At 57.1% G+C, this 27,007-nt stretch overlaps 1 protein-coding gene across 7 annotated transcripts in view; it reads right to left on the reverse strand.

The window, feature by feature from the left end:
* EIF4G3 (eukaryotic translation initiation factor 4 gamma 3) overlaps positions 1-27,007 on the reverse strand; it is a 262,238-nt gene that overhangs the window by 175,138 nt on the left and 60,093 nt on the right. For 5 of the 7 annotated variants that reach the window (XM_073656081.1, XM_073656075.1, XM_073656079.1 and 2 more), the window contains exon 4: positions 24,582-24,602. The exons of the other annotated variants lie outside the window; for them this stretch is intronic. In XM_073656081.1, coding sequence (XP_073512182.1) covers positions 24,582-24,602 — 21 coding nt within the window. The remainder of the gene's footprint in view (positions 1-24,581; positions 24,603-27,007) is intronic. 7 annotated transcript variants of the gene reach the window in all.

Consider the following 27,007-nt stretch of genomic DNA (forward strand, 5'->3'; position numbering starts at 1 on the left):
GAGGGTGAGACCCCCGAGTACAAGGCACCTCATATACAGGACTATGAGGGTGAGACCCCGGAGTACAAGGCACCTCATATACAGGACTATGAGGGTCAGACCCCCCCGAGTACAAGGCGCCTCATATACAGGACTATGAGGGTGAGACCCCCGAGTACAAGGCGCCTCATATACAGGACTATGAGGGTGAGACCCCGGAGTACAAGGCACCTCATATACAGGACTATGAGGGTGAGACCCCGGAGTACAAGGCGCCTCATATACAGAACTATGAGGGTGAGACCCCCGAGTACAAGGCGCCTCATATACAGGACTATGAGGGTGAGACCCCGGAGTACAAGGCGCCTCATATACAGGACTATGAGGGTGAGACCCCCCGAGTACAAGGCGCCTCATATACAGGACTATGAGGGTGAGACCCCGGAGTACAAGGCGTCTCATATACAGGACTATGAGGGTGAGACCCCCCGAGTACAAGGCGCCTCATATACAAGACTATGAGGGTGAGACCCCCGAGTACAAGGCGCCTCATATACAAGACTATGAGGGTGAGACCCCGGAGTACAAGGCACCTCATATACAGGACTATGAGGGTCAGACCCCCCCGAGTACAAGGCGCCTCATATACAGGACTATGAGGGTGAGACCCCCGAGTACAAGGCACCTCATATACAGGACTATGAGGGTGAGATCCCCCGAGTACAAGGCGCCTCATATACAGGACTATGAGGGTGAGACCCCCGAGTACAAGGAGCCTCATATACAGGACTATGAGGGTGAGACCCCCCGAGTACAAGGCGCCTCATATACAGGACTATGAGGGTGAGACCCCGGAGTACAAGGCGCCTCATATACAGGACTATGAGGGTGACACCCCGGAGTACAAGGCGCCTCATATACAGGACTATGAGGGCGAGACCCCTGAGTACAAGGCGCCTCATATACAGGACTATGAGGGTGAGACCCCCGAGTACAAGGCGCCTCATATACAGGACTATGAGGGTGAGACGCCCGAGTACAAGGCGCCTCATATACAGGACTATGAGGGTGAGACCCCCGAGTACAAGGCACCTCATATACAGGACTATGAGGGCGAGACCCTCGAGTACAAGGCACCTCAGATACAGGACTATGAGGGCGAGACCCCTGAGTACAAGGCGCCTCATATACAAGACTATGAGGGTGAGACCCCCGAGTACAAGGCACCTCATATACAGGACTATGAGGGTGAGACCCCCGAGTACAAGGCGCCTCATATACAGGACTATGAGGGTGAGACCCCCGAGTACAAGGCACCTCATATACAGGACTATGAGGGTGAGACCCCGGAGTACAAGGCGCCTCATATACAGGACTATGAGGGTGACACCCCGGAGTACAAGGCGCCTCATATACAGGACTATGAGGGTGAGACCCCGGAGTACAAGGCGCCTCATATACAGGACTATGAGGGTCAGACCCCCCCGAGTACAAGGCGCCTCATATACAGGACTATGAGGGTGAGACCCCGGAGTACAAGGCGCCTCATATACAGGACTATGAGGGTGACACCCCCGAGTACAAGGCACCTCATATACAGGACTATGAGGGTGAGACCCCCGAGTACAAGGCACCTCATATACAGGACTATCAGGGTGAGACCCCGGAGTACAAGGCGCCTCATATACAGGACTATGAGGGTGACACCCCCGAGTACAAGGCACCTCATATACAGGACTATGAGGGTGAGACCCCCGAGTACAAGGCGCCTCATATACAGGACTATGAGGGTCAGACCCCGGAGTACAAGGCGCCTCATATACAGGACTATGAGGGTGAGACCCCGGAGTACAAGGCGCCTCATATACAGGACTATGAGGGTGACACCCCCGAGTACAAGGCACCTCATATACAGGACTATGAGGGTGAGACCCCGGAGTACAAGGCGCCTCATATACAGGACTATGAGGGTGAGACCCCCGAGTACAAGGCACCTCATATACAGGACTATGAGGGTGAGACCCCGGAGTACAAGGCACCTCATATACAGGACTATGAGGGTCAGACCCCCCCGAGTACAAGGCGCCTCATATACAGGACTATGAGGGTGAGACCCCGGAGTACAAGGCGCCTCATATACAGGACTATGAGGGTGAGACCCCCCGAGTACAAGGCGCCTCATATACAGGACTATGAGGGTGAGACCCCCGAGTACAAGGCGCCTCATATACAGGACTATGAGGGTGAGACCCCGGAGTACAAGGCGCCTCATATACAGAACTATGAGGGTGAGACCCCCGAGTACAAGGCGCCTCATATACAGGACTATGAGGGTGAGACCCCGGAGTACAAGGCGCCTCATATACAGGACTATGAGGGTGAGACCCCCCGAGTACAAGGCGCCTCATATACAGGACTATGAGGGTGAGACCCCGGAGTACAAGGCGTCTCATATACAGGACTATGAGGGTGAGACCCCCCGAGTACAAGGCGCCTCATATACAAGACTATGAGGGTGAGACCCCCGAGTACAAGGAGCCTCATATACAGGACTATGAGGGTGAGACCCCCCGAGTACAAGGCGCCTCATATACAGGACTATGAGGGTGAGACCCCGAAGTACAAGGCGCCTCATATACAGGACTATGAGGGTGAGACCCCCGAGTACAAGGAGCCTCATATACAGGACTATGAGGGTGAGACCACCGAGTACAATGTCACCTCATATACAGGACTATGAGGGTGAGACCCCCGAGTACAAGGCGCCTCATATACAGGACTATGAGGGTGAGACCTCCGAGTACAAGGCGCCTCATATACAGGACTATGAGGGCGAGACCCCCCCCGATTACAAGGCGCCTCATATACAGGACTATGAGGGCGAGACCCCCCCGAGTACAAGGCGCCTCATATACAGGACTATGAGGGCGAGACCCCCCCGAGTACAAGGCGCCTCATATACAGGACTATGAGGGTGAGACCCCCGAGTACAAGGCACCTCATATACAGGACTATGAGGGTGAGACCCCCGAGTACAAGGCACCTCATATACAGGACTATCAGGGTGAGACCCCGGAGTACAAGGCGCCTCATATACAGGACTATGAGGGTGACACCCCCGAGTACAAGGCACCTCATATACAGGACTATGAGGGTGAGACCCCCGAGTACAAGGCGCCTCATATACAGGACTATGAGGGTCAGACCCCGGAGTACAAGGCGCCTCATATACAGGACTATGAGGGTGAGACCCCGGAGTACAAGGCGCCTCATATACAGGACTATGAGGGTGACACCCCCGAGTACAAGGCACCTCATATACAGGACTATGAGGGTGAGACCCCGGAGTACAAGGCGCCTCATATACAGGACTATGAGGGTGAGACCCCCGAGTACAAGGCACCTCATATACAGGACTATGAGGGTGAGACCCCGGAGTACAAGGCACCTCATATACAGGACTATGAGGGTCAGACCCCCCCGAGTACAAGGCGCCTCATATACAGGACTATGAGGGTGAGACCCCGGAGTACAAGGCGCCTCATATACAGGACTATGAGGGTGAGACCCCCCGAGTACAAGGCGCCTCATATACAGGACTATGAGGGTGAGACCCCCGAGTACAAGGCGCCTCATATACAGGACTATGAGGGTGAGACCCCGGAGTACAAGGCGCCTCATATACAGAACTATGAGGGTGAGACCCCCGAGTACAAGGCGCCTCATATACAGGACTATGAGGGTGAGACCCCGGAGTACAAGGCGCCTCATATACAGGACTATGAGGGTGAGACCCCCCGAGTACAAGGCGCCTCATATACAGGACTATGAGGGTGAGACCCCGGAGTACAAGGCGTCTCATATACAGGACTATGAGGGTGAGACCCCCCGAGTACAAGGCGCCTCATATACAAGACTATGAGGGTGAGACCCCCGAGTACAAGGAGCCTCATATACAGGACTATGAGGGTGAGACCCCCCGAGTACAAGGCGCCTCATATACAGGACTATGAGGGTGAGACCCCGAAGTACAAGGCGCCTCATATACAGGACTATGAGGGTGAGACCCCCGAGTACAAGGAGCCTCATATACAGGACTATGAGGGTGAGACCACCGAGTACAATGTCACCTCATATACAGGACTATGAGGGTGAGACCCCCGAGTACAAGGCGCCTCATATACAGGACTATGAGGGTGAGACCTCCGAGTACAAGGCGCCTCATATACAGGACTATGAGGGCGAGACCCCCCCCGATTACAAGGCGCCTCATATACAGGACTATGAGGGCGAGACCCCCCCGAGTACAAGGCGCCTCATATACAGGACTATGAGGGCGAGACCCCCCCGAGTACAAGGCGCCTCATATACAGGACTATGAGGGTGAGACCCCCGAGTACAAGGCACCTCATATACAGGACTATGAGGGTGAGACCCCCGAGTACAAGGCGCCTCATATACAGGACTATGAGGGTGAGACCTCCGAGTACAAGGCGCCTCATATACAGGACTATGAGGGTGAGACCTCCGAGTACAAGGCGTCTCATATACAGGACTATGAGGGTGAGACCCCCGAGTACAAGGCGCCTCAGATACAGGACTATGAGGGTGAGACCCCCGAGTACAAGGCGCCTCATATACAGGACTATGAGGGTGAGACCACGGAGTACAAGGCGCCTCAGATACAGGACGATGAGGGTGAGACCCCGGAGTACAAGGCGCCTCATATACAGGACTATGAGGGTGAGACCCCGGAGTACAAGGCGCCTCATATACAGGACTATGAGGGTGAGACCCCGGAGTACAAGGCGCCTCATATACAGGACTATGAGGGTGAGACCCCCGAGTAGAAGGCGACTCATATACAGGACTATGAGGGTGAGACCCCCCAGTACAAGGTCACCTCATATACAGGACTATGAGGGTGAGACCCCCGAGTACAAGGCGCCTCATATACAGGACTATGAGGGCGAGACCCCCCCCGATTACAAGGCGCCTCATATACAGGACTATGAGGGTGAGACCCCCCAAGTACAAGGCGTCTCATATACAGGACTATGAGGGTGAGACCCCCGAGAACAAGGCGCCTCATATACAGGACTATGAGGGTGAGACCCCGGAGTACAAGGCGCCTCATATAAAGGACTATGAGGGTGAGACCTCCGAGTACAAGGCGCCTCATATACAGGACTATGAGGGCGAGACCCCCCCCGATTACAAGGCGCCTCATATACAGGACTATGAGGGTGAGACCCCCGAGTACAAGGCGCCTCATATACAGGACTATGAGGGTGAGACCCCCGAGAACAAGGCACCTCATATACAGGACTATGAGGGTGAGACCCCCGAGTACAAGGCGCCTCATATACAGGACTATGAGGGTGAGACCTCCGAGTACAAGGCGCCTCATATACAGGACTATGAGGGTGAGACCTCCGAGTACAAGGCGCCTCATATACAGGACTATGAGGGCGAGACCCCCCGAGTACAAGGCGCCTCATATACAGGACTATGAGGGTGAGACCCCCGAGTACAAGGCGCCTCATATACAGGACTATGAGGGTGAGACCCCAGAGTACAAGGTGCCTCATATACAGGACTATGAGGGTGAGACCCCCGAGTACAAGGCGCCTCATATACAGGACTATGAGGGTGAGACCCTGGAGTACAAGGCGCCTCATATACAGGACTATGAGGGTGAGACCCCCGAGTACAAGGCGCCTCATATACAGGACTATGAGGGTGAGACCCCGGAGTACAAGGCGCCTCATATACAGAACTATGAGGGTGAGACCCCTGAGTACAAGGCGCCTCATATACAGGACTATGAGGGTGAGACCCCCGAGTACAAGGCACCTCATATACAGGACTATGAGGGGGAGACCCCCCGAGTACAAGGCACCTCATATACAGGACTATGAGGGTGAGACCCCCCCCGAGTACAAGGCACCTCATATACAGGACTATGAGGGTGAGACCCCCCCCGAGTACAAGGCACCTCAGATACAGGACTATGAGGGTGAGACCCCAGAGTACAAGGCGCCTCATATACAGGACTATGAGGGTGAGACCCCCCGAGTACAAGGCGCCTCATATACAGGACTATGAGGGTGAGACCCCCGAGTACAAGGCACCTCATATACAGGACTATGAGGGTGAGACCCCAGAGTACAAGGTGCCTCATATACAGGACTATGAGGGTGAGACCACCGAGTACAAGGCGCCTCATATACAGGGCTATGAGGGTGAGACCCTGGAGTACAAGGCGCCTCATATACAGGACTATGAGGGTGAGACCCCCGAGTACAAGGCGCCTCATATACAGGACTATGAGGGTGACACCCCGGAGTACAAGGCGCCTCATATACAGGACTATGAGGGCGAGACCCCTGAGTACAAGGCGCCTCATATACAGGACTATGAGGGTGACACCCCGGAGTACAAGGCGACTCATATACAGGACTATGAGGGTGAGACCCCCCAGTACAAGGTCACCTCATATACAGGACTATGAGGGTGAGACCCCCGAGTACAAGGCGCCTCATATACAGGACTATGAGGGCGAGACCCCCCCCGATTACAAGGCGCCTCATATACAGGACTATGAGGGTGAGACCCCCCAAGTACAAGGCGTCTCATATACAGGACTATGAGGGTGAGACCCCCGAGAACAAGGCGCCTCATATACAGGACTATGAGGGTGAGACCCCGGAGTACAAGGCGCCTCATATAAAGGACTATGAGGGTGAGACCTCCGAGTACAAGGCGCCTCATATACAGGACTATGAGGGCGAGACCCCCCCCGATTACAAGGCGCCTCATATACAGGACTATGAGGGTGAGACCCCCGAGTACAAGGCGCCTCATATACAGGACTATGAGGGTGAGACCCCCGAGAACAAGGCACCTCATATACAGGACTATGAGGGTGAGACCCCCGAGTACAAGGCGCCTCATATACAGGACTATGAGGGTGAGACCTCCGAGTACAAGGCGCCTCATATACAGGACTATGAGGGTGAGACCTCCGAGTACAAGGCGCCTCATATACAGGACTATGAGGGCGAGACCCCCCGAGTACAAGGCGCCTCATATACAGGACTATGAGGGTGAGACCCCCGAGTACAAGGCGCCTCATATACAGGACTATGAGGGTGAGACCCCAGAGTACAAGGTGCCTCATATACAGGACTATGAGGGTGAGACCCCCGAGTACAAGGCGCCTCATATACAGGACTATGAGGGTGAGACCCTGGAGTACAAGGCGCCTCATATACAGGACTATGAGGGTGAGACCCCCGAGTACAAGGCGCCTCATATACAGGACTATGAGGGTGAGACCCCGGAGTACAAGGCGCCTCATATACAGAACTATGAGGGTGAGACCCCTGAGTACAAGGCGCCTCATATACAGGACTATGAGGGTGAGACCCCCGAGTACAAGGCACCTCATATACAGGACTATGAGGGGGAGACCCCCCGAGTACAAGGCACCTCATATACAGGACTATGAGGGTGAGACCCCCCCCGAGTACAAGGCACCTCATATACAGGACTATGAGGGTGAGACCCCCCCCGAGTACAAGGCACCTCAGATACAGGACTATGAGGGTGAGACCCCAGAGTACAAGGCGCCTCATATACAGGACTATGAGGGTGAGACCCCCCGAGTACAAGGCGCCTCATATACAGGACTATGAGGGTGAGACCCCCGAGTACAAGGCACCTCATATACAGGACTATGAGGGTGAGACCCCAGAGTACAAGGTGCCTCATATACAGGACTATGAGGGTGAGACCACCGAGTACAAGGCGCCTCATATACAGGGCTATGAGGGTGAGACCCTGGAGTACAAGGCGCCTCATATACAGGACTATGAGGGTGAGACCCCCGAGTACAAGGCGCCTCATATACAGGACTATGAGGGTGACACCCCGGAGTACAAGGCGCCTCATATACAGGACTATGAGGGCGAGACCCCTGAGTACAAGGCGCCTCATATACAGGACTATGAGGGTGAGACCCCCGAGTACAAGGCGCCTCATATACAGGACTATGAGGGTGAGACCCCCGAGTACAAGGCGCCTCATATACAGGACTATGAGGGTGAGACCCCCGAGTACAAGGCACCTCATATACAGGACTATGAGGGCGAGACCCTCGAGTACAAGGCACCTCAGATACAGGACTATGAGGGCGAGACCCCTGAGTACAAGGCGCCTCATATACAAGACTATGAGGGTGAGACCCCCGAGTACAAGGCACCTCATATACAGGACTATGAGGGTGAGACCCCCGAGTACAAGGCGCCTCATATACAGGACTATGAGGGTGAGACCCCCGAGTACAAGGCACCTCATATACAGGACTATGAGGGTGAGACCCCGGAGTACAAGGCGCCTCATATACAGGACTATGAGGGTGACACCCCGGAGTACAAGGCGCCTCATATACAGGACTATGAGGGTGAGACCCCGGAGTACAAGGCGCCTCATATACAGGACTATGAGGGTCAGACCCCCCCGAGTACAAGGCGCCTCATATACAGGACTATGAGGGTGAGACCCCGGAGTACAAGGCGCCTCATATACAGGACTATGAGGGTGAGACCCCCCGAGTACAAGGCGCCTCATATACAGGACTATGAGGGTGAGACCCCGGAGTACAAGGCGCCTCATATACAGGACTATGAGGGTGACACCCCCGAGTACAAGGCACCTCATATACAGGACTATGAGGGTGAGACCCCCGAGTACAAGGCACCTCATATACAGGACTATCAGGGTGAGACCCCGGTGTACAAGGCGCCTCATATACAGGACTATGAGGGTGACACCCCCGAGTACAAGGCACCTCATATACAGGACTATGAGGGTGAGACCCCCCGAGTACAAGGCGCCTCATATACAAGACTATGAGGGTGAGACCCCCGAGTACAAGGAGCCTCATATACAGGACTATGAGGGTGAGACCCCCCGAGTACAAGGCGCCTCATATACAGGACTATGAGGGTGAGACCCCGAAGTACAAGGCGCCTCATATACAGGACTAAGAGGGTGAGACCCCCGAGTACAAGGAGCCTCATATACAGGACTATGAGGGTGAGACCACCGAGTACAATGTCACCTCATATACAGGACTATGAGGGTGAGACCCCCGAGTACAAGGCGCCTCATATACAGGACTATGAGGGTGAGACCTCCGAGTACAAGGCGCCTCATATACAGGACTATGAGGGCGAGACCCCCCCCGATTACAAGGCGCCTCATATACAGGACTATGAGGGTGAGACCCCCGAGTACAAGGCGCCTCATATACAGGACTATGAGGGCGAGACCCCCCCGAGTACAAGGCGCCTCATATACAGGACTATGAGGGTGAGACCCCCGAGTACAAGGCACCTCATATACAGGACTATGAGGGTGAGACCCCCGAGTACAAGGCGCCTCATATACAGGACTATGAGGGTGAGACCTCCGAGTACAAGGCGCCTCATATACAGGACTATGAGGGTGAGACCTCCGAGTACAAGGCGTCTCATATACAGGACTATGAGGGTGAGACCCCCGAGTACAAGGCGCCTCAGATACAGGACTATGAGGGTGAGACCCCCGAGTACAAGGCGCCTCATATACAGGACTATGAGGGTGAGACCACGGAGTACAAGGCGCCTCAGATACAGGACGATGAGGGTGAGACCCCGGAGTACAAGGCGCCTCATATACAGGACTATGAGGGTGAGACCCCGGAGTACAAGGCGCCTCATATACAGGACTATGAGGGTGAGACCCCGGAGTACAAGGCGCCTCATATACAGGACTATGAGGGTGAGACCCCCGAGTAGAAGGCGACTCATATACAGGACTATGAGGGTGAGACCCCCCAGTACAAGGTCACCTCATATACAGGACTATGAGGGTGAGACCCCCGAGTACAAGGCGCCTCATATACAGGACTATGAGGGCGAGACCCCCCCCGATTACAAGGCGCCTCATATACAGGACTATGAGGGTGAGACCCCCCAAGTACAAGGCGTCTCATATACAGGACTATGAGGGTGAGACCCCCGAGAACAAGGCGCCTCATATACAGGACTATGAGGGTGAGACCCCGGAGTACAAGGCGCCTCATATACAGGACTATGAGGGTGAGACCTCCGAGTACAAGGCGCCTCATATACAGGACTATGAGGGCGAGACCCCCCCCGATTACAAGGCGCCTCATATACAGGACTATGAGGGTGAGACCCCCGAGTACAAGGCGCCTCATATACAGGACTATGAGGGTGAGACCCCCGAGAACAAGGCACCTCATATACAGGACTATGAGGGTGAGACCCCCGAGTACAAGGCGCCTCATATACAGGACTATGAGGGTGAGACCTCCGAGTACAAGGCGCCTCATATACAGGACTATGAGGGTGAGACCTCCGAGTACAAGGCGCCTCATATACAGGACTATGAGGGCGAGACCCCCCGAGTACAAGGCGCCTCATATACAGGACTATGAGGGTGAGACCCCCGAGTACAAGGCGCCTCATATACAGGACTATGAGGGTGAGACCCCAGAGTACAAGGTGCCTCATATACAGGACTATGAGGGTGAGACCCCCGAGTACAAGGCGCCTCATATACAGGACTATGAGGGTGAGACCCTGGAGTACAAGGCGCCTCATATACAGGACTATGAGGGTGAGACCCCCGAGTACAAGGCGCCTCATATACAGGACTATGAGGGTGAGACCCCGGAGTACAAGGCGCCTCATATACAGAACTATGAGGGTGAGACCCCTGAGTACAAGGCGCCTCATATACAGGACTATGAGGGTGAGACCCCCGAGTACAAGGCACCTCATATACAGGACTATGAGGGGGAGACCCCCCGAGTACAAGGCACCTCATATACAGGACTATGAGGGTGAGACCCCCCCCCCGAGTACAAGGCACCTCATATACAGGACTATGAGGGTGAGACCCCCCCGAGTACAAGGCACCTCAGATACAGGACTATGAGGGTGAGACCCCAGAGTACAAGGCGCCTCATATACAGGACTATGAGGGTGAGACCCCCCGAGTACAAGGCGCCTCATATACAGGACTATGAGGGTGAGACCCCCGAGTACAAGGCACCTCATATACAGGACTATGAGGGTGAGACCCCAGAGTACAAGGTGCCTCATATACAGGACTATGAGGGTGAGACCACCGAGTACAAGGCGCCTCATATACAGGGCTATGAGGGTGAGACCCTGGAGTACAAGGCGCCTCATATACAGGACTATGAGGGTGAGACCCCCGAGTACAAGGCGCCTCATATACAGGACTATGAGGGTGAGACCCCGGAGTACAAGGCGCCTCATATACAGAACTATGAGGGTGAGACCCCTGAGTACAAGGCGCCTCATATACAGGACTATGAGGGTGAGACCCCCGAGTACAAGGCACCTCATATACAGGACTATGAGGGGGAGACCCCCCGAGTACAAGGCACCTCATATACAGGACTATGAGGGTGAGACCCCCCCGAGTACAAGGCACCTCATATACAGGACTATGAGGGTGAGACCCCCCCCCGAGTACAAGGCACCTCAGATACAGGACTATGAGGGTGAGACCCCAGAGTACAAGGCGCCTCATATACAGGACTATGAGGGTGAGACCCCCGAGTACAAGGCGCCTCATATACAGGACTATGAGGGTCAGACCCCAGAGTACAAGGCGCCTCATATACAGGACTATGAGGGTGAGACCCCCGAGTACAAGGCGCCTCATATACAGGACTATGAGGGTGAGACCCCCCCCGAGTACAAGGCACCTCATATACAGGACTATGAGGGTGAGACCCCCCCGAGTACAAGGCACCTCAGATACAGGACTATGAGGGTGAGACCCCAGAGTACAAGGCGCCTCATATACAGGACTATGAGGGTGAGACCCCCCGAGTACAAGGCGCCTCATATACAGGACTATGAGGGTGAGACCCCCGAGTACAAGGCACCTCATATACAGGACTATGAGGGTGAGACCCCAGAGTACAAGGCGCCTCATATACAGGACTATGAGGGTGAGACCCCCGAGTACAAGGCGCCTCATATACAGGACTATGAGGGTGAGACCCCCGAGTACAGGAGTGGGCACAATAATAGCAGTGTGATCAGACACAGGAGTTCTCACAGGGTCTTTCTCCTCGTTGTTATTTTCAGCATTGGGGACGTCGCTCGCTGTTTTCTAATTCACAACATGAAGAGAAATTTACCGTATTTTTCGGACTATAAGATGCACTTTTTTCCTCCAAAATTTTGGAGGAAAGTGGGGGATGATTCTTATAGTCCGATGTACATAAATATTGTGGCCGTGGGTGGTGGGGGATGTGGGAGAAGCGACAGCAGCTGAGTAGGGGGGCACAGGAGGCAGCAGCTGCCTGCTGCTAAAGAAGATGAATATTCACTGCTCCCCACACCCATGGGTGTGGTGATTATTCATGATCTTTAATAGCGGGCACGCTGACAGCCGAGCGCCGCAGGAGCCGTGCTGCGGGTACAGTGTGCGCGCTATTAGGGAGAATGAATGGTCACTGCTCCCCACGCACACAGTCCCGGCGTTGGGAGCAGTGACTATTCCGGCACAGAGCGAGACGCAGCGCTGGAGGAGGGAGGAGGTGAGTATGAAAGTTTATTTTTCTTCTGTGATGCGTGACGGGGATCAGGGGGTGCCAAGCATACCTGGATGAGGGGGCCATGCATACAGGGATGAAGGGGGCCATGCATACAGGGATGAAGGGGGCCATGTATACAGGGATGAAGGGGGCCATGCATACAGGGATGAGGCATGAGGGGGGCGATACATACAGGGATGAAGGGGGTCATGCATACAGGGATGAAGGGGGCCATGCATACAGGGATGAAGGGGGCCATGCATACAGGGATGAGGCATGAGGGGACCATAAATACAAGGATGAGGCATGAGGGGGGCCATGCATACAGGGATGAAGGGGACCATGCATACAGGGATGAAGGGGGCCATGAATACAGGGATGAGGCATGAGGGGGTCATACATACAGGGATAAAGGGGGCCATGCATACAGGGATGAAGGGGGCCATGCATACAGGGATGAGACGTGGGGCCCATACATACAGGGATGTAGGGGGCCATACATACAGGGATGAAGGGGGCCATGCATACAGGGATTAAGGGGGCCATGCATACAGGGATTAAGGGGGCCATACATACAGGGATGAGGCATGAGGGGGGCCATACATACAGGGATGAAGGGGGCCATGCATACAGGGATAAAGGGGGTCATGCATACAGGGATGAAGGGGGCCATGCATACAGGGATGAAGGGGGCCATGCATACAGGGATGAAGGGGGCCATGCATACAGGGATGAGACGTGGGGCCATGCATACAGGGATGAAGGGGGCCATGCATAAAGGGATGAAGGGGGCCATGCATACAGGGATGAAGGGGGCCATGCATACAGGGGGCCATGCATACAGGGATGAAGGTGGCCATGCATACAAGGATGAAGGGGGCCATGCATACAAGTATGAAGGGGGCCATGCATACAAGTATGAAGGGGGCCATGCATACAGGGATGAAGGGGGCCATGCATACAGGGATGAAGGGGGCCATGCATACAGGGATGAAGGGGGCCATGCATACAGGGATGAAGGGGGCCATGCATACAGGGATGAAGGGGGCCATGCATACAGGGATGAAGGGGGCCATGCATACAGGGATGAAGGGGGCCATGCATACAGGGATGAAGGGGGCCATGCATACAGGGATGAAGGGGGCCATGCATACAAGGATGAAGGGGGCCATGCATACAAGGATGAAGGGGGGCCATACATACAGGAATGAAGGGGGCCATGCATACAGGGATGAGACGTGGGGCCCATACATACAGGGATGTAGGGGGCCATACATACAGGGATGAAGGGGGCCATGCATACAGGGATTAAGGGGGCCATGCATACAGGGATTAAGGGGGCCATACATACAGGGATGAGGCATGAGGGGGGCCATACATACAGGGATGAAGGGGGCCATGCATACAGGGATAAAGGGGGTCATGCATACAGGGATGAAGGGGGCCATGCATACAGGGATGAAGGGGGCCATGCATACAGGGATGAAGGGGGCCATGCATACAGGGATGAAGGGGGCCATGCATAAAGGGATGAAGGGGGCCATGCATACAGGGATGAAGGGGGCCATGCATACAGGGATGAAGGGGGCCATGCATACAGGGGGCCATGCATACAGGGATGCAGGTGGCCATGCATACAAGTATGAAGGGGGCCATGCATACAGGGATGAAGGGGGCCATGCATACAGGGATGAAGGGGGCCATGCATACAGGGATGAAGGGGGCCATGCATACAGGGATGAAGGGGGCCATGCATACAGGGATGAAGGGGGCCATGCATACAGGGATGAAGGGGGCCATGCATACAGGGATGAAGGGGGCCATGCATACAGGGATGAAGGGGGCCATGCATACAGGGATGAAGGGGGCCATGCATACAAGGATGAAGGGGGCCATGCATACAAGGATGAAGGGGGCCATACATACAGGAATGAAGGGGGCCCTGCATACAAGGATGAAGGGGGCCATACATACAGGAATGAAGGGGGCCATACATACAGGAATGAAGGGGGCCCTGCATACAAGGATGAAGGGGGCCATGCATACAAGGATGAAGGGGGGCAATACATATAGGGATGAGGCATGAGGGGGGCCATACATACAGGGATAAGGGGGGCCATTAATAAAAGGATGAAGGGGGGCCATGTATACAAGGATGAAGGGGGGCCATGCATACAAGGATGAAGGGGGGCCATGCATACAGGGACGAAGGGGCCATGCATACAGGGACGAAGGGGCCACGCATACAGGGACGAAGGGGCCATGCATACAGGAACGAAGGGGGCCCTGCATACAGGAATGAAGGGGGCCATACATACAGGAACGAAGGGGCCATACATACAGGAAAGAAGGGGGCCATACATACCAGGATGAGGGGGCCATACATACAGATATGAAGGATGAGGGGGGCTATACATACAGGGATGAATGGGGCCATACATACCAGGATTAGGGGGGGGCCATACATACAGGGATGAAGAGTGCCATACATACCAGGAAGAGGAATGAAGATGCCATACATACCAGGATGGGTGTGAGGGAGGGGGGTCATACATAACAGGATGAAGGGTGCTGTAGCATCGGCGTCTCTGCATCCTGCCCGGCAGAGACGCCGTCCCCCTTACCGCCGCGGTCCTGCTCCGGCGTCTTCTGGCCTCCACGGCTCTGTGCTTAGGGCGCGCGCTCCCTCCCTCTTAAAGGGGCCGCGCACGCCGTCCTAAAAAGTCCACGGCCAATGGCCGGAGGACTTCCCCTATAAAAGGCACCTCCTCCAATATGGAGGTGCCCGTGCAAGGTTGTAGCTTTGTGTGTGATACTCTGCTTCAGTACTCAGCTCCCGCTGATAGCCAGACTACAAGTCCAGCCCGCCAGCCAGACTACAAGTCCAGCCCGCCAGCCAGACTACAAGTCCAGCCCGCCAGCCAGACTACAAGTCCAGCCCGCCAGCCAGACTACAGGTCATGTCCGTCTGCTTGTCTACTCTCCAGCCCGACAGTCTGTCTACAGTCCAGTCCGCCAGTCTGTCTATGGGAACTGTCCGCCTGCTTACCTGGAAGCACTTGCCCGTTACCTGCCGTGCCTACCTGCCTGGAGGCTCCTGCCTGTTACCTGCCGTGCCTACCAGCCAGCCTACCTGGAGGCTCCTGCCTGTTACCTGCCATGTCTGCCAGCCCGCTTACCTTGAAGCACCTGCCTGTTACCAGCCCTGCCTACCTGGAGGCTCCTGCTTGTCCCCTGCCGTGCCTGCCAGTCAGTCTGATCGGATCACCCGTCAGCCTGCCTGCCGTGCTCATCTGCTGTACCGGTCAGTCCCTGCCTTCTGACCCGTGGGAGTCACCTGCTCTCATACAAGGTCGGTCCCCAGAGTAGCACCTGGTCCCTCTGCTCGGTCCTTCCCTGGTCACGGAGTCTATTTAGCCGCCGTACGGCCTTGGTCGGTCCGAGTTGATACCTAATTACGCCCCTCTGGTCCCTCTTTGCACCAGCACAGAGGTTCCACCACCCGGATCCGTAACAGTTTCCACAGGCCATTGAACCCGGTGGCCCCCAGGCTCCTTCGCTTGCTGACCTGTACCAGGTTTCTCGTCAGAGATTCCAACAGGAAACCATCCTGACCTACCTGCGGTCTGTCAACACTCGCCTGGACACGCTGCCTGACCCACCTGTGTCCGCCTCAAGTCGAGCGACACCGGCTTCGGCAGCGCCGCTACCTACCAATACCACGGCATCCAGCTTAGGACCCCGGCTTTCTGCGCCTCCTCGTTTTGGAGGTGACTCAGTCTTATGTCGGGGCTTCCTGAACCAGTGCACGCTGCACTTTGAACTTCTGCCACATCAGTTTCCCTGCGACCGGGCCAAGGTGGCGTTCATCATGTCTCACCTCACCGGGAAAGCATTGGCATGGCTAAACCCTCTATGAGAGAGAGGGGATTCCCTGGTGTCCAATCTTCCGGCCTTCCTCACTGCCTTCCGGAAGGTCTTCGATGAACCCGGACGAAGGATCTCTACTGCCTACTCATTTCTCCGTCTCCGCCAAGAGTCTCACCGTGGCCCAGTATGCCATACGGTTCCGAACCCTCGCTACTGAGCTTGCCTGGGACAACGAGGCCCTGGTGTCCACCTTCTGGGAGGGTCTTTCCGGTCGGATTAAGGACGAGTTAGCCGGCTGGGATGTTCCTACCACCCTGGATGACCTGGTGTAGCTAGCAACCCAAATTGACCTCCGTTTCCTACAACGTGCTAAGGAGACTACCAGGGAGAGAAGATTTCCTCGTCTTGCTCCTGCTTTCCAGAAACTGGTCTCTCAATCAGCAGCTCCCCGGGCACGCTCGCCCGAACCTATGCAGATCGACCAGACCAAGTCTCGCCAAGAGACACGCCGAGCCGAGGGGAGATGTTTCTACTGTGGTAGTAAGGAGCACCTGATCCGTTCCTGCCCGGTGAAGCCAGGAAACTCCAGTGTCTAGGACTGCTCGGAGAGATCGTCCTAGGCAAAAGTAAATCCTCTCCGTTCTTGACTTTATCTGTCTCTGTTAACTGTGGAGACAACCGCTTCTTCAAAACCGCCCATCTGGATTCTGGAGCCGCTGGGAATCTCATATCACAGTCCCTTGTAGAGAAGTATCAGATTCCTACCAAACCTCTAGCCGAACCATTGGCAGTCGCTTCCGTGGATGGAAGACTCCTTCCGGTGACCATCTTGCTCGTCACAGAGGCCGTAACCCTGCAGGTGGGAATGCTGCACTCGGAGAGGATCTCCTTCCATGTGCTTTCCAGACTCTCTCACCCCCTTTTGCTAGGTTTACCCTGGCTACAGAAACATGAAACCGTTCTGAATTGGCAATCCGGTGAAGTGCTCCGTTGGGGGCAGGATTGCCATGAGACCTGTCTGATTCCGGTTCGCCCGGCTCGACCCCCATCGACTCCGACTAATTTACCCGGTCTACCGACACCCTACTGGTCCTATGCTGATGTCTTCGACAAGAAGGAGGCAGAGACTCTGCCACCCCATAGACCGTATGATTGCCCCATCGATCTGATACCCAGTGCCACTCCACCCCGTGGGCGTATCTACCCGTTGTCGGTGGCCAAAACCCGGGCCATGTCGGTGTACATCGAAGAAAATCTGGCTAGGGGATTCATCTGGAAATCTTCCTCCCCGGCTGGAGCCGGATTCTTCTTTGTTAAAAAGAAAGACGGTTCACTACGTCCATGTATTGATTATAGAGGATTCAACCAAATCACCGTCAAAAAGAAATACCCCCTGCCGCTCATCACTGAGCTGTTCGACCGCCTTAAAGGCGCGAAGATCTTCACCAAGCTCGATCTTCGTGGGGCGTATAACCTGGTCCGGATCCGCCAAGGAGACGAGTGGAAGACGGCATTCAATACCCTGGATGGTCACTATGAATACCGTGTGATGCTCTTCGGGCTCTGTAATGCTCCCGCCATCTTCCAAGAATTAGTTAAGCAGACGCCTTGTCCTGATCCTTTCTGTCTTCTGATCAAGAGGAGGAGCCTTTGCATATCATGGATCCCTCCAAAGTGATGAATGTGGCCCCCTTGGATCTGTCTCGTCTCCCACCAGGTAAGACGTTTGTAGCGGTTCCGGATCGTAAGAAGGTTCTTCACTGGGGTCATTCTTCCAAATTAGCCGGCCATGCTGGCCAGAAGACGACCTTCCTGCTCATTACCCGGCAATACTGGTGGCCTACCCTGCGCCAGGATGTGGTAGACTTTGTCACGGCCTGTTCGTCCTGTGCCCGCAACAAGGTTCCCAGACATCTTCCAGCCGGCCGTCTCCTGCCTCTTCCCGTACCTGCTGCCCCGTGGCAGCATATAGCCATGGACTTTATTACAGATCTCCCTGTTTCTGCCGGTTGTACTGTCATTTGGGTGGTCGCCGACCGCTTCTCTAAAATGGCCCACTTCATCCCTCTGCCTGGTCTCCCGTCTGCATCTGTGCTGGATAAGGACTTCATCCTTCACATCTTTCGTCTCCACGGCCTACCCCTATTTTCCAATATGGAGGTGCCCGTGCAAGGTTGTAGCTTTGTGTGTGATACTCTGCTTCAGCCCTCAGGTCCCGCTGCTAGCCAGGCTACAAGTCCAGCCCGCCAGCCAGGCTACAAGTCCAGCCCGCCAGCCAGGCTACAAGTCCAGCCCGCCAGTCAGGCTACAAGTCCAGCCCGCCAGCCAGGCTACAAGTCCAGCCCGCCAGCCAGGCTACAAGTCCAACCCGCCAGCCTGACTACAAGTCCAGTCCGCCAGCCAGACTACAGGTCCAGTCCGTCAGCTTGTCTACTCTCCAGTCCGACAGTCTGTCTACAGTCCAGTCCGCCAGTCTGTCTATTGGCTCTGTCCGCCTGCTTACCTGGAAGCACTTGCCCGTTACCTGCCGTGCCTACCTGCCAGCCTACCTGGAGGCTCCTGCCTGTTACCTGCCGTGCCTACCTGGAGGCTCCTGCCTGTTACCTGCCGTGCCTACCAGCCAGCCTACCTGGAAGCACCTGCCTGTTACCTGCCGTGCCTACCTGGAGGCTCCTGCCTGTTACCTGCCGTGCCTACCAGCCAGCCTACCTGGAGGCTCCTGCTTGTCCCCCGCCGTGTCTACCCGGATCACCCGTCAGCCTGCCTGCCGTGTTCATCTGCTGTACCGGTCAGTCCCTGCCTTCTGACCCGTGGGAGTCACCTGCTCTCATACAAGGTCGGTCCCCAGAGTAGCACCTGGTCCCTCTGCTCGGTCCTTCCCTGGTCACGGAGTCGTTAGCCGCCGTACGGCCTTGGTCGGTCCGAGTTGATACCTAGTTACACTCCTCTGGTCCCTCCTTGCACCGCAGCACAGAGGTTCCACCACCCGAATCTGTAACAGGTGCCATACATACCAGGAAGAGGGATATAGGTGCCATACATACCAGGATGGGGGATTGGGGTGCCATGCATACCAGGATGGGGGATTGGGGTGCCATGCATACCAGGATGGGGGATTGGGGTGCCATGCATACCAGGATGGGGGATTGGGGTGTCATGCATACCAGGATGGGGGACTGGGGTGCCATGCATACCAGGATGGGGGATTGGGGTGTCATGCATACCAGGATGGGGGATTGGGGTGTCATGCATACCAGGATGGGGGATTGGGGTGCCATGCATACCAGGATGGGGGATTTGGGTGCCATGCATACCAGGATGGGGGATTGGGGTGCCATGCATACCAGGATGGGGGATTTGGGTGCCATGCATACCAGGATGGGGGATTTGGGTGCCATGCATATCAGGATGGGGGATTTGGGTGCCATGCATATCAGGATGGGGATGAGGGCCACGTATAACAGAAAGGAAGGGGCCATATATACATGGATGGGGGATATTAACAGAATTGAGGGACATTACCCCTATAACAGTGTCAGCAGCAGACCCCCTCCCCCTTAACAGGGCATCATGACCACATTTTTTGCTTACAATTTTTTTTCTATTTTACTCCTCTAAAACCTAGGTGCGTCTTATAGTCCAAAAAATAGGGTATGTAATTTTTAACTACTTTACAGAAAATAACAAAAAATGTTCTAAAACAGAAGTCTGCATTTATCTTTTTCTGAGGATTGAGCATCCTGTGAATCACTAACCTAATATTTAGCTGTTACCCACAGTTTTTTAGAGCTGCTTCACATCTATGTTGCATAGAGTCAACCAACTTCTGGCTCCGGTCACCTGTTATTCGCACACGCAACCAGGGACGCCCACGCAACCAGGGACGCCCACGCAACCAGGGACGCCCACGCAACCAGGGACGCCCACGCAACCAGGGACGCCCACGCAACCAGGGACGCCCACGCAACCAGGGACGCCCACGCAACCAGGGACGCCCACGCAACCAGGGACGCCCACGCAACCAGGGACGCCCACGCAACCAGGGACGCCCACGCAACCAGGGCGGCACACGCAACCAGGGCGGCCCACGCAACCAGAGCCGCCCACGCAACCAGAGCCGCCCACGCAACCAGAGCCGCCCACGCAACCAGAGCCGCCCACGCAACCAGAGCCGCCCACGCAACCAGAGCCGCCCACGCAACCAGAGCCGCCCACGCAACCAGAGCCGCCCACGCAACCAGGGCGGCACACGCAATCAGGGCGGCACACGCAACCAGGGCGGCACACGCACACGCAACGAGGGCCGCCCACGCAACCAGAGCGGCACACGCAACCAGAGCGGCACACGCAACCAGAGCGGCACACGCAACCAGGGCCGCCCACGCAACCAGGGCGGCACATGCAACCAGGGCGGCACATGCGCACACAACCAGAGCTGCACACAGGCTGCAAACCCTCCCAGCTGCAGGCTCAGGGTTGAGCGCGGGGCAGGGCCTGCAATAGGCAGTGTAACCAACAGATAAATATCTGCAGATAATGCCCAGGAGCATGCTGGACAATGGTGCGGGATAGGGGGCAGCCGCTGATATCCCGGGGAGCAGGGGTCCCTGTCTGAGGTCCTGCACAACATAAGCTTAGCTGTCCATTGTGCTGGTTGTTTCTATGGCTGCAGTTTTGGTGTGAGGAGAAGACACGATGGAGGCCAGAATGATGGAGGTGGTGTATGGGGGCGCTCTATGGAGGTGGTGTATAGGGGTGCTCTATGGAGGTGGTGTATGAGGGAGCTCTATGGAGGTGGTGTATGGGGGCGCTCTATGGAGGTGGTGTATGGGGGCGCTCTATGGAGGTGGTGTATGAGGGAGCTCTATGGAGGTGGTGTATGGGGGCGCTCTATGGAGGTGGTGTATGGGGGCGCTCTCTGGAGGTGGTGTATGGGGGCGCTCTCTGGAGGTGGTGTATGGGGGCGCTCTATGGAGGTGGTGTATGGGGGCGCTCTATGGAGGTGGTGTATGGGGGCGCTCTATGGAGGTGGTGTATGGGGGCGCTCTATGGAGGTGGTGTATGGGGGCGCTCTATGGAGGTGGTGTATGGGGGCGCTCTATGGAGGTGGTGTATGGGGGCGCTCTATGGAAGTGGTGCATGGGGGCGCTCTATGGAGGTGGTGTATGGGGGCGCTCTATGGAGGCGGTGTATGGAGGCGCTCTATGGAGGCGGTGTATGGAGGCGCTCTATGGAGGCGGTGTATGGGGGCGCTCTATGGAGGCGGTGTATGGGGGCGCTCTATGGAGGCGGTGTATGGGGGCGCTCTATGGAGGTGGTGTATGGGGGCGCTCTATGGAGGTGGTGTATGGGGGCGGTGTATGGGGGCGCTCTATGGAGGTGGTGTATGGGGGCGCTCTATGGAGGTGGTGTATGGGGGCGCTCTATGGAGGTGGTGTATGGGGGCGCTCTATGGAGGTGGTGTATGGGGGCGCTCTATGGAGGTGGTGTATGGGGGCGCTCTATGGAGGTGGTGTATGGGGGCGCTCTATGGAGGTGGTGTATGGGGGCGCTCTATGGAGGTGGTGTATGGGGGCGCTCTATGGAGGTGGTGTATGGGGGCGCTCTATGGAGGTGGTGTATGGGGGCGCTCTATGGAGGTGGTGCATGGGGGCGCTCTATGGAGGTGGTGCATGGGGGCGCTCTATGGAGGTGGTGTATGGGGGCGCTCTATGGAGGTGGTGTATGGGGGCGCTCTATGGAGGTGGTGTATGGGGGCGCTCTATGGAGGTGGTGTATGGGGGCGCTCTATGGAGGTGGTGTATGGGGGCGCTCTATGGAGGTGGTGTATGGGGGCGCTCTATGGAGGTGGTGTATGGGGGAGCTCTATGGAGGTGGTGTATGGGGGTGCTCTATGGAGGTGGTGTATGGGGGAGCTCTATGGAGGTGGTGTATGGGGGAGCTCTATGGAGGTGGTGTATGAGGGAGCTCTATGGAGGTGGTGTATGGGGGCGCTCTATGGAGGTGGTGTATGGGGGCGCTCTATGGAGGTGGTGTATGGGGGCGCTCTATGGAGGTGGTGTATGAGGGAGCTCTATGGAGGTGGTGTATAGGGGCGCTCTATGCAGGTGGTGTATAGGGGTGCTCTATGGAGGTGGTGTATGGAGGTGGTGTATGGGGGTGCTCTATGGAGGTGGTGTATGAGGGAGCTCTATGGAGGTGGTGTATGGGGGCGCTCTATGGAGGTGGTGTATGGGGGCGCTCTATGGAGGTGGTGTATGGGGGCGCTCTATGGAGGTGGTGTATGGGGGCGCTCTATGGAGGTGGTGTATGGGGGCGCTCTATGGAGGTGGTGTATGGGGGCGCTCTATGGAGGTGGTGTATGGGGGCGCTCTATGGAGGTGGTGTATGGGGGCGCTCTATGGAGGTGGTGTATGGGGGCGCTCTATGGAGGTGGTTTATGGGGGCGCTCTATGGAGGTGGTGTATGGGGGCGCTCTATGGAGGTGGTGTATGGGGGCGCTCTATGGAGGTGGTGTATGGGGGCGCTCTATGGAGGTGGTGTATAGGGGCGCTCTATGGAGGTGGTGTATGGGGGCGCTCTATGGAGGTGGTGTATGGGGGCGCTCTATGGAGGTGGTGTATGGGGGCGCTCTATGAAGGTGGTGTATGGGGGCGCTCTATGAAGGTGGTGTATGGGGGCGCTCTATGGAGGTGGTGTATGGGGGCGCTCTATGAAGGTGTATGGGGGTGCTCTATGGAGGTGGTGTATAGGGGTGCTCTATGGAGGTGGTGTATGGGGGCGCTCTATGGAGGTGGTGTATGGGGGCGCTCTATGGAGGTGGTGTATGGGGGAGCTCTATGGAGGTGGTGTATGGGGGCGCTCTATGGAGGTGGTGTATGGGGGAGCTCTATGGAGGTGGTGTATGGGGGAGCTCTATGGAGGTGGTGTATGGGGGCGCTCTATGGAGGTGGTGTATGGGGGAGCTCTATGGAGGTGGTGTATGGGGGAGCTCTATGGAGGTGGTGTATGGGGGCGCTCTATGAAGGTGGTGTATGGGGGTGCTCTATGGAGGTGGTGTATGGGGACGCTCTATGGAGGTGGTGTATGGGGGCGCTCTATGGAGGTGGTGTATGGGGGAGCTCTATGGAGGTGGTGTATGGGGGCGCTCTATGGAGGTGGTGTATGGGAGCTCTCTATGGAGGTTGTGTATGGGGGCGCTCTATGGAGGTGGTGTATGGGGGCGCTCTATGGAGGTGGTGTATGGGGGCGCTCTATGGAGGTGGTGTATGGGGGTGCTCTATGAAGGTGGTGTATGGGGGCGCTCTATGGAGGTGGTGTATGGGGGCGCTCTATGGAGGTGGTGTATGGGGGCGCTCTATGGAGATGGTGTATGGGGGCGCTCTATGGAGGTGGTGTATGGGGGCGCTCTATGGAGGTGGTGTATGGGGGCGCTCTATGAAGGTGGTATATGGGGGTGCTCTATGGAGGTGGTGTATGGGGGCGCTCTATGAAGGTGGTGTATGGGGGCGCTCTATGAAGGTGGTGTATGGGGGCGCTCTATGAAGGTGGTGTATGGGGGTGCTCTATGAAGGTGGTGTATGGGGGTGCTCTATGGAGGTGGTGTATGGGGGTGCTCTATGGAGGTGGTGTATGGGGGCGCTCTATGGAGGTGGTGTATGGGGGCGCTCTATGGAGATGGTGTATGGGGGCGCTCTATGGAGGTGGTGTATGGGGGCGCTCTATGGAGGTGGTGTATGGGGGCGCTCTATGAAGGTGGTGTATGGGGGCGCTCTATGAAGGTGGTGTATGGGGGTGCTCTATGGAGGTGGTGCATGGGGGCGCTCTATGAAGGTGGTGTATGGGGGTGCTCTATGAAGGTGGTGTATGGGGGTGCTCTATGGAGGTGGTGTATGGGGGCGCTCTGTGGAGGTGGTATGGATAGAAGGTTATCTAATGTGTGTAGAGCCGTGCCCCCTGTGAGGACGGGTCACCCACCACCCGCCTGCGCTGTGCACACATGACTGGTGCCCACTATGTCAGGGCAGTCCGGCAGCAGCTCCCGCACCCCCCACATACAGGAATTAAAGGCAATTACCTGAATGGGCCGGAATCCTCCCTTGAATAAATGAAAGCAGCAGAAACCAATGAGACAGGACAGAGAGGTCAGTAAGATGTTATCACACAGGCCGCTCCTCCAGAGCAGCGCTCCGCCGTCACCCGCAGGCCACCCCTCCAGAGCAGCGCTGTACCGTCACCCGCAGGCCTACCCTGAGGAGCAGCGCTCCGCCGTCACCCGCAGGCCACCCCATCATAGCAGCAGTCTGCCGTCACCCGCAGGCCACCCCTCCAGAGCAGCGCTCTGCTGTCACTCGCAGGCCACCCCTCCAGCGCAGTGCTCTGCCGTCACCCGCATGCCTACCCTCCAGAGCAGAGCTCTGCCGTCACCCGCAGGCCTACCCTCCAGAGCAGCGCTCTGCCGTCACCCGCAGGCCTACCCTCCAGAGCAGCGCTCTGCCGTCACCCCACTGCTGTCACTCACTAACACTGCGCTGACTTATTTTGGACTTCCTAATGGCCTCAGTTTCCTCAGATCTGAAGGACAGTCCTGAGGTCAGGAGGATCTATGAGCACAGATGAAGCTCGGCCCCACAGGAGAGTTTGGGGAAGTGGGTGTCACTCGGCCCTACCAGCAGGGGGCAGGAGACACAGCCCCAGTCCCCCCGATACCCTACAGCCCCCGCCTGACACCTCCGCTATCCTACAGCCCCCGCCTGACGCCTCCACTACCCTACAGCCCCCGCCTGACACCTCCAGTGCCCTACAGCCCCCGACTAAAGCCTCCAATACCCTACAGCCCCCGCCTGACACCTCCAGTACCCTACAGTCCCCGCCTGACGCCTCCGCTATCCTACAGCCCCCGCCTGACGCCTCCACTGCCCTACAGCCCCCGCCTGACACCTCCAGTGCCCTACAGCCCCCGCCTGACACCTCCAGTGCCCTACAGCCCCCGCCTGACACCTCCAGTGCCCTACAGCCCCCGCCTGACATCTCCAGTGCCCTACAGCCCCCGCCTGACACCTCCGCTATCCTACAGCCCCCGTCTGAAGCCTCAACTACCCTACAGCCCCTGCCTGATGCCTCCACTGCCCTACAGCCCCTGCCTGACGCCTCCACTGCCCTACAGCCCCCACCTGACGCCTCTACTACCCTACAGCCCCCGCCTAACGCCTCCATTGCCCTACAGCCCCCGCCTGACGCCTCCACTGCCCTACAGCCCCCGCCTGACGCCTCCACTGCCCTACAGCCCCCGCCTGACGCCTCCACTGCCCTACAGCCCCCGCCTAACGCCTCCACTGCCCTACATCCCCCGCCTGACGCCTCCACTGCCCTACAGCCCCCGCCTGACGCCTCCACTGCTGTACAGCCCCCGCCTGACGCCTCCACTGCCCTACAGCCCCCGCCTGACGCCTCCACTGCCCTACAGCCCCCACCTAACGCATCCAGTGCCCTACAGCCCCCACCTAACGCATCCAGTGCCCTACAGCCCCCGCCTGAAGCCTCCACTGCCCTACAGCCCCCGCCTGAAGCCTCCACTGCCCTACAGTCCCCGCCTGACGCCTCCGCTATACTACAGCCCCCGCCTGACGCCTCCACTACCCTACAGCCCCCGCCTAACGCATCCAGTGCCCTACAGCCCCCGCCTGAAGCCTCCAGTGCCCTACAGTCCCCGCCTGACACCTCCGCTATACTACAGCCCCCGCCTGACGCCTCCACTACCCTACAGCCCCCGCCTGACGCCTCCACTACCCTACAGCCCCCGCCTGACGCCTCCACTACCCTACAGCCCCCGCCTGACGCCTCCACTACCCTACAGCCCCCGCCTGACACCTCCGCTATCCTACAGCCCCCGCCTGAAGCCTCAACTACCCTACAGCCCCCGCCTGACGCCTCCACTACCCTACAGCCCCCGCCTGAAGCCTCCACTACCCTACAGCCCCCGCCTAACGCATCCAGTACCCTACAGCCCCCGCCTAACGCATCCAGTACCCTACAGCCCCCGCCTGAAGCCTAAACTACCCTACAGCCCCCGCCTGACACCTCCAGTGACCTACAGCCCCCGCCTGACGCCTCCACTGCCCAACAGATCCCGCCTGACGCCTCCACTACCCTACAGCCCCTGCCTGACGCCTCCACTGCCCTACAGCCCCCGCCTGACGCCTCCAATACCCTACAGCCCCCGCCTAACGCATCCAGTGCCCTACAGCCCCCGCCTGACACCTCCAGTGCCCTACAGCCCCCGCCTGACACCTCCAGTGCGCTACAGCCCCCGCCTGAAGCCTCCACTACCCTACAGCCCCCGCCTGACACCTCCAGTGCCCTACAGTCCACGCCTGACGCCTCCGCTATCCTACAGCCCCCGCCTGAAGCCTCAACTACCCTACAGCCCCCGCCTGACACCTCCAGTGCCCTACAGCCCCCGCCTGACGCCTCCACTGCCCAACAGCCCCCGCCTGACGCCTC

Source organism: Phyllobates terribilis, unplaced genomic scaffold (assembly GCF_046119375.1).
Source record: "Phyllobates terribilis strain yellow unplaced genomic scaffold, ASM4611937v1 Scaffold_12__6_contigs__length_324123572, whole genome shotgun sequence".
In the NCBI taxonomy this organism is placed as follows: Eukaryota; Metazoa; Chordata; class Amphibia; order Anura; family Dendrobatidae; genus Phyllobates; species Phyllobates terribilis.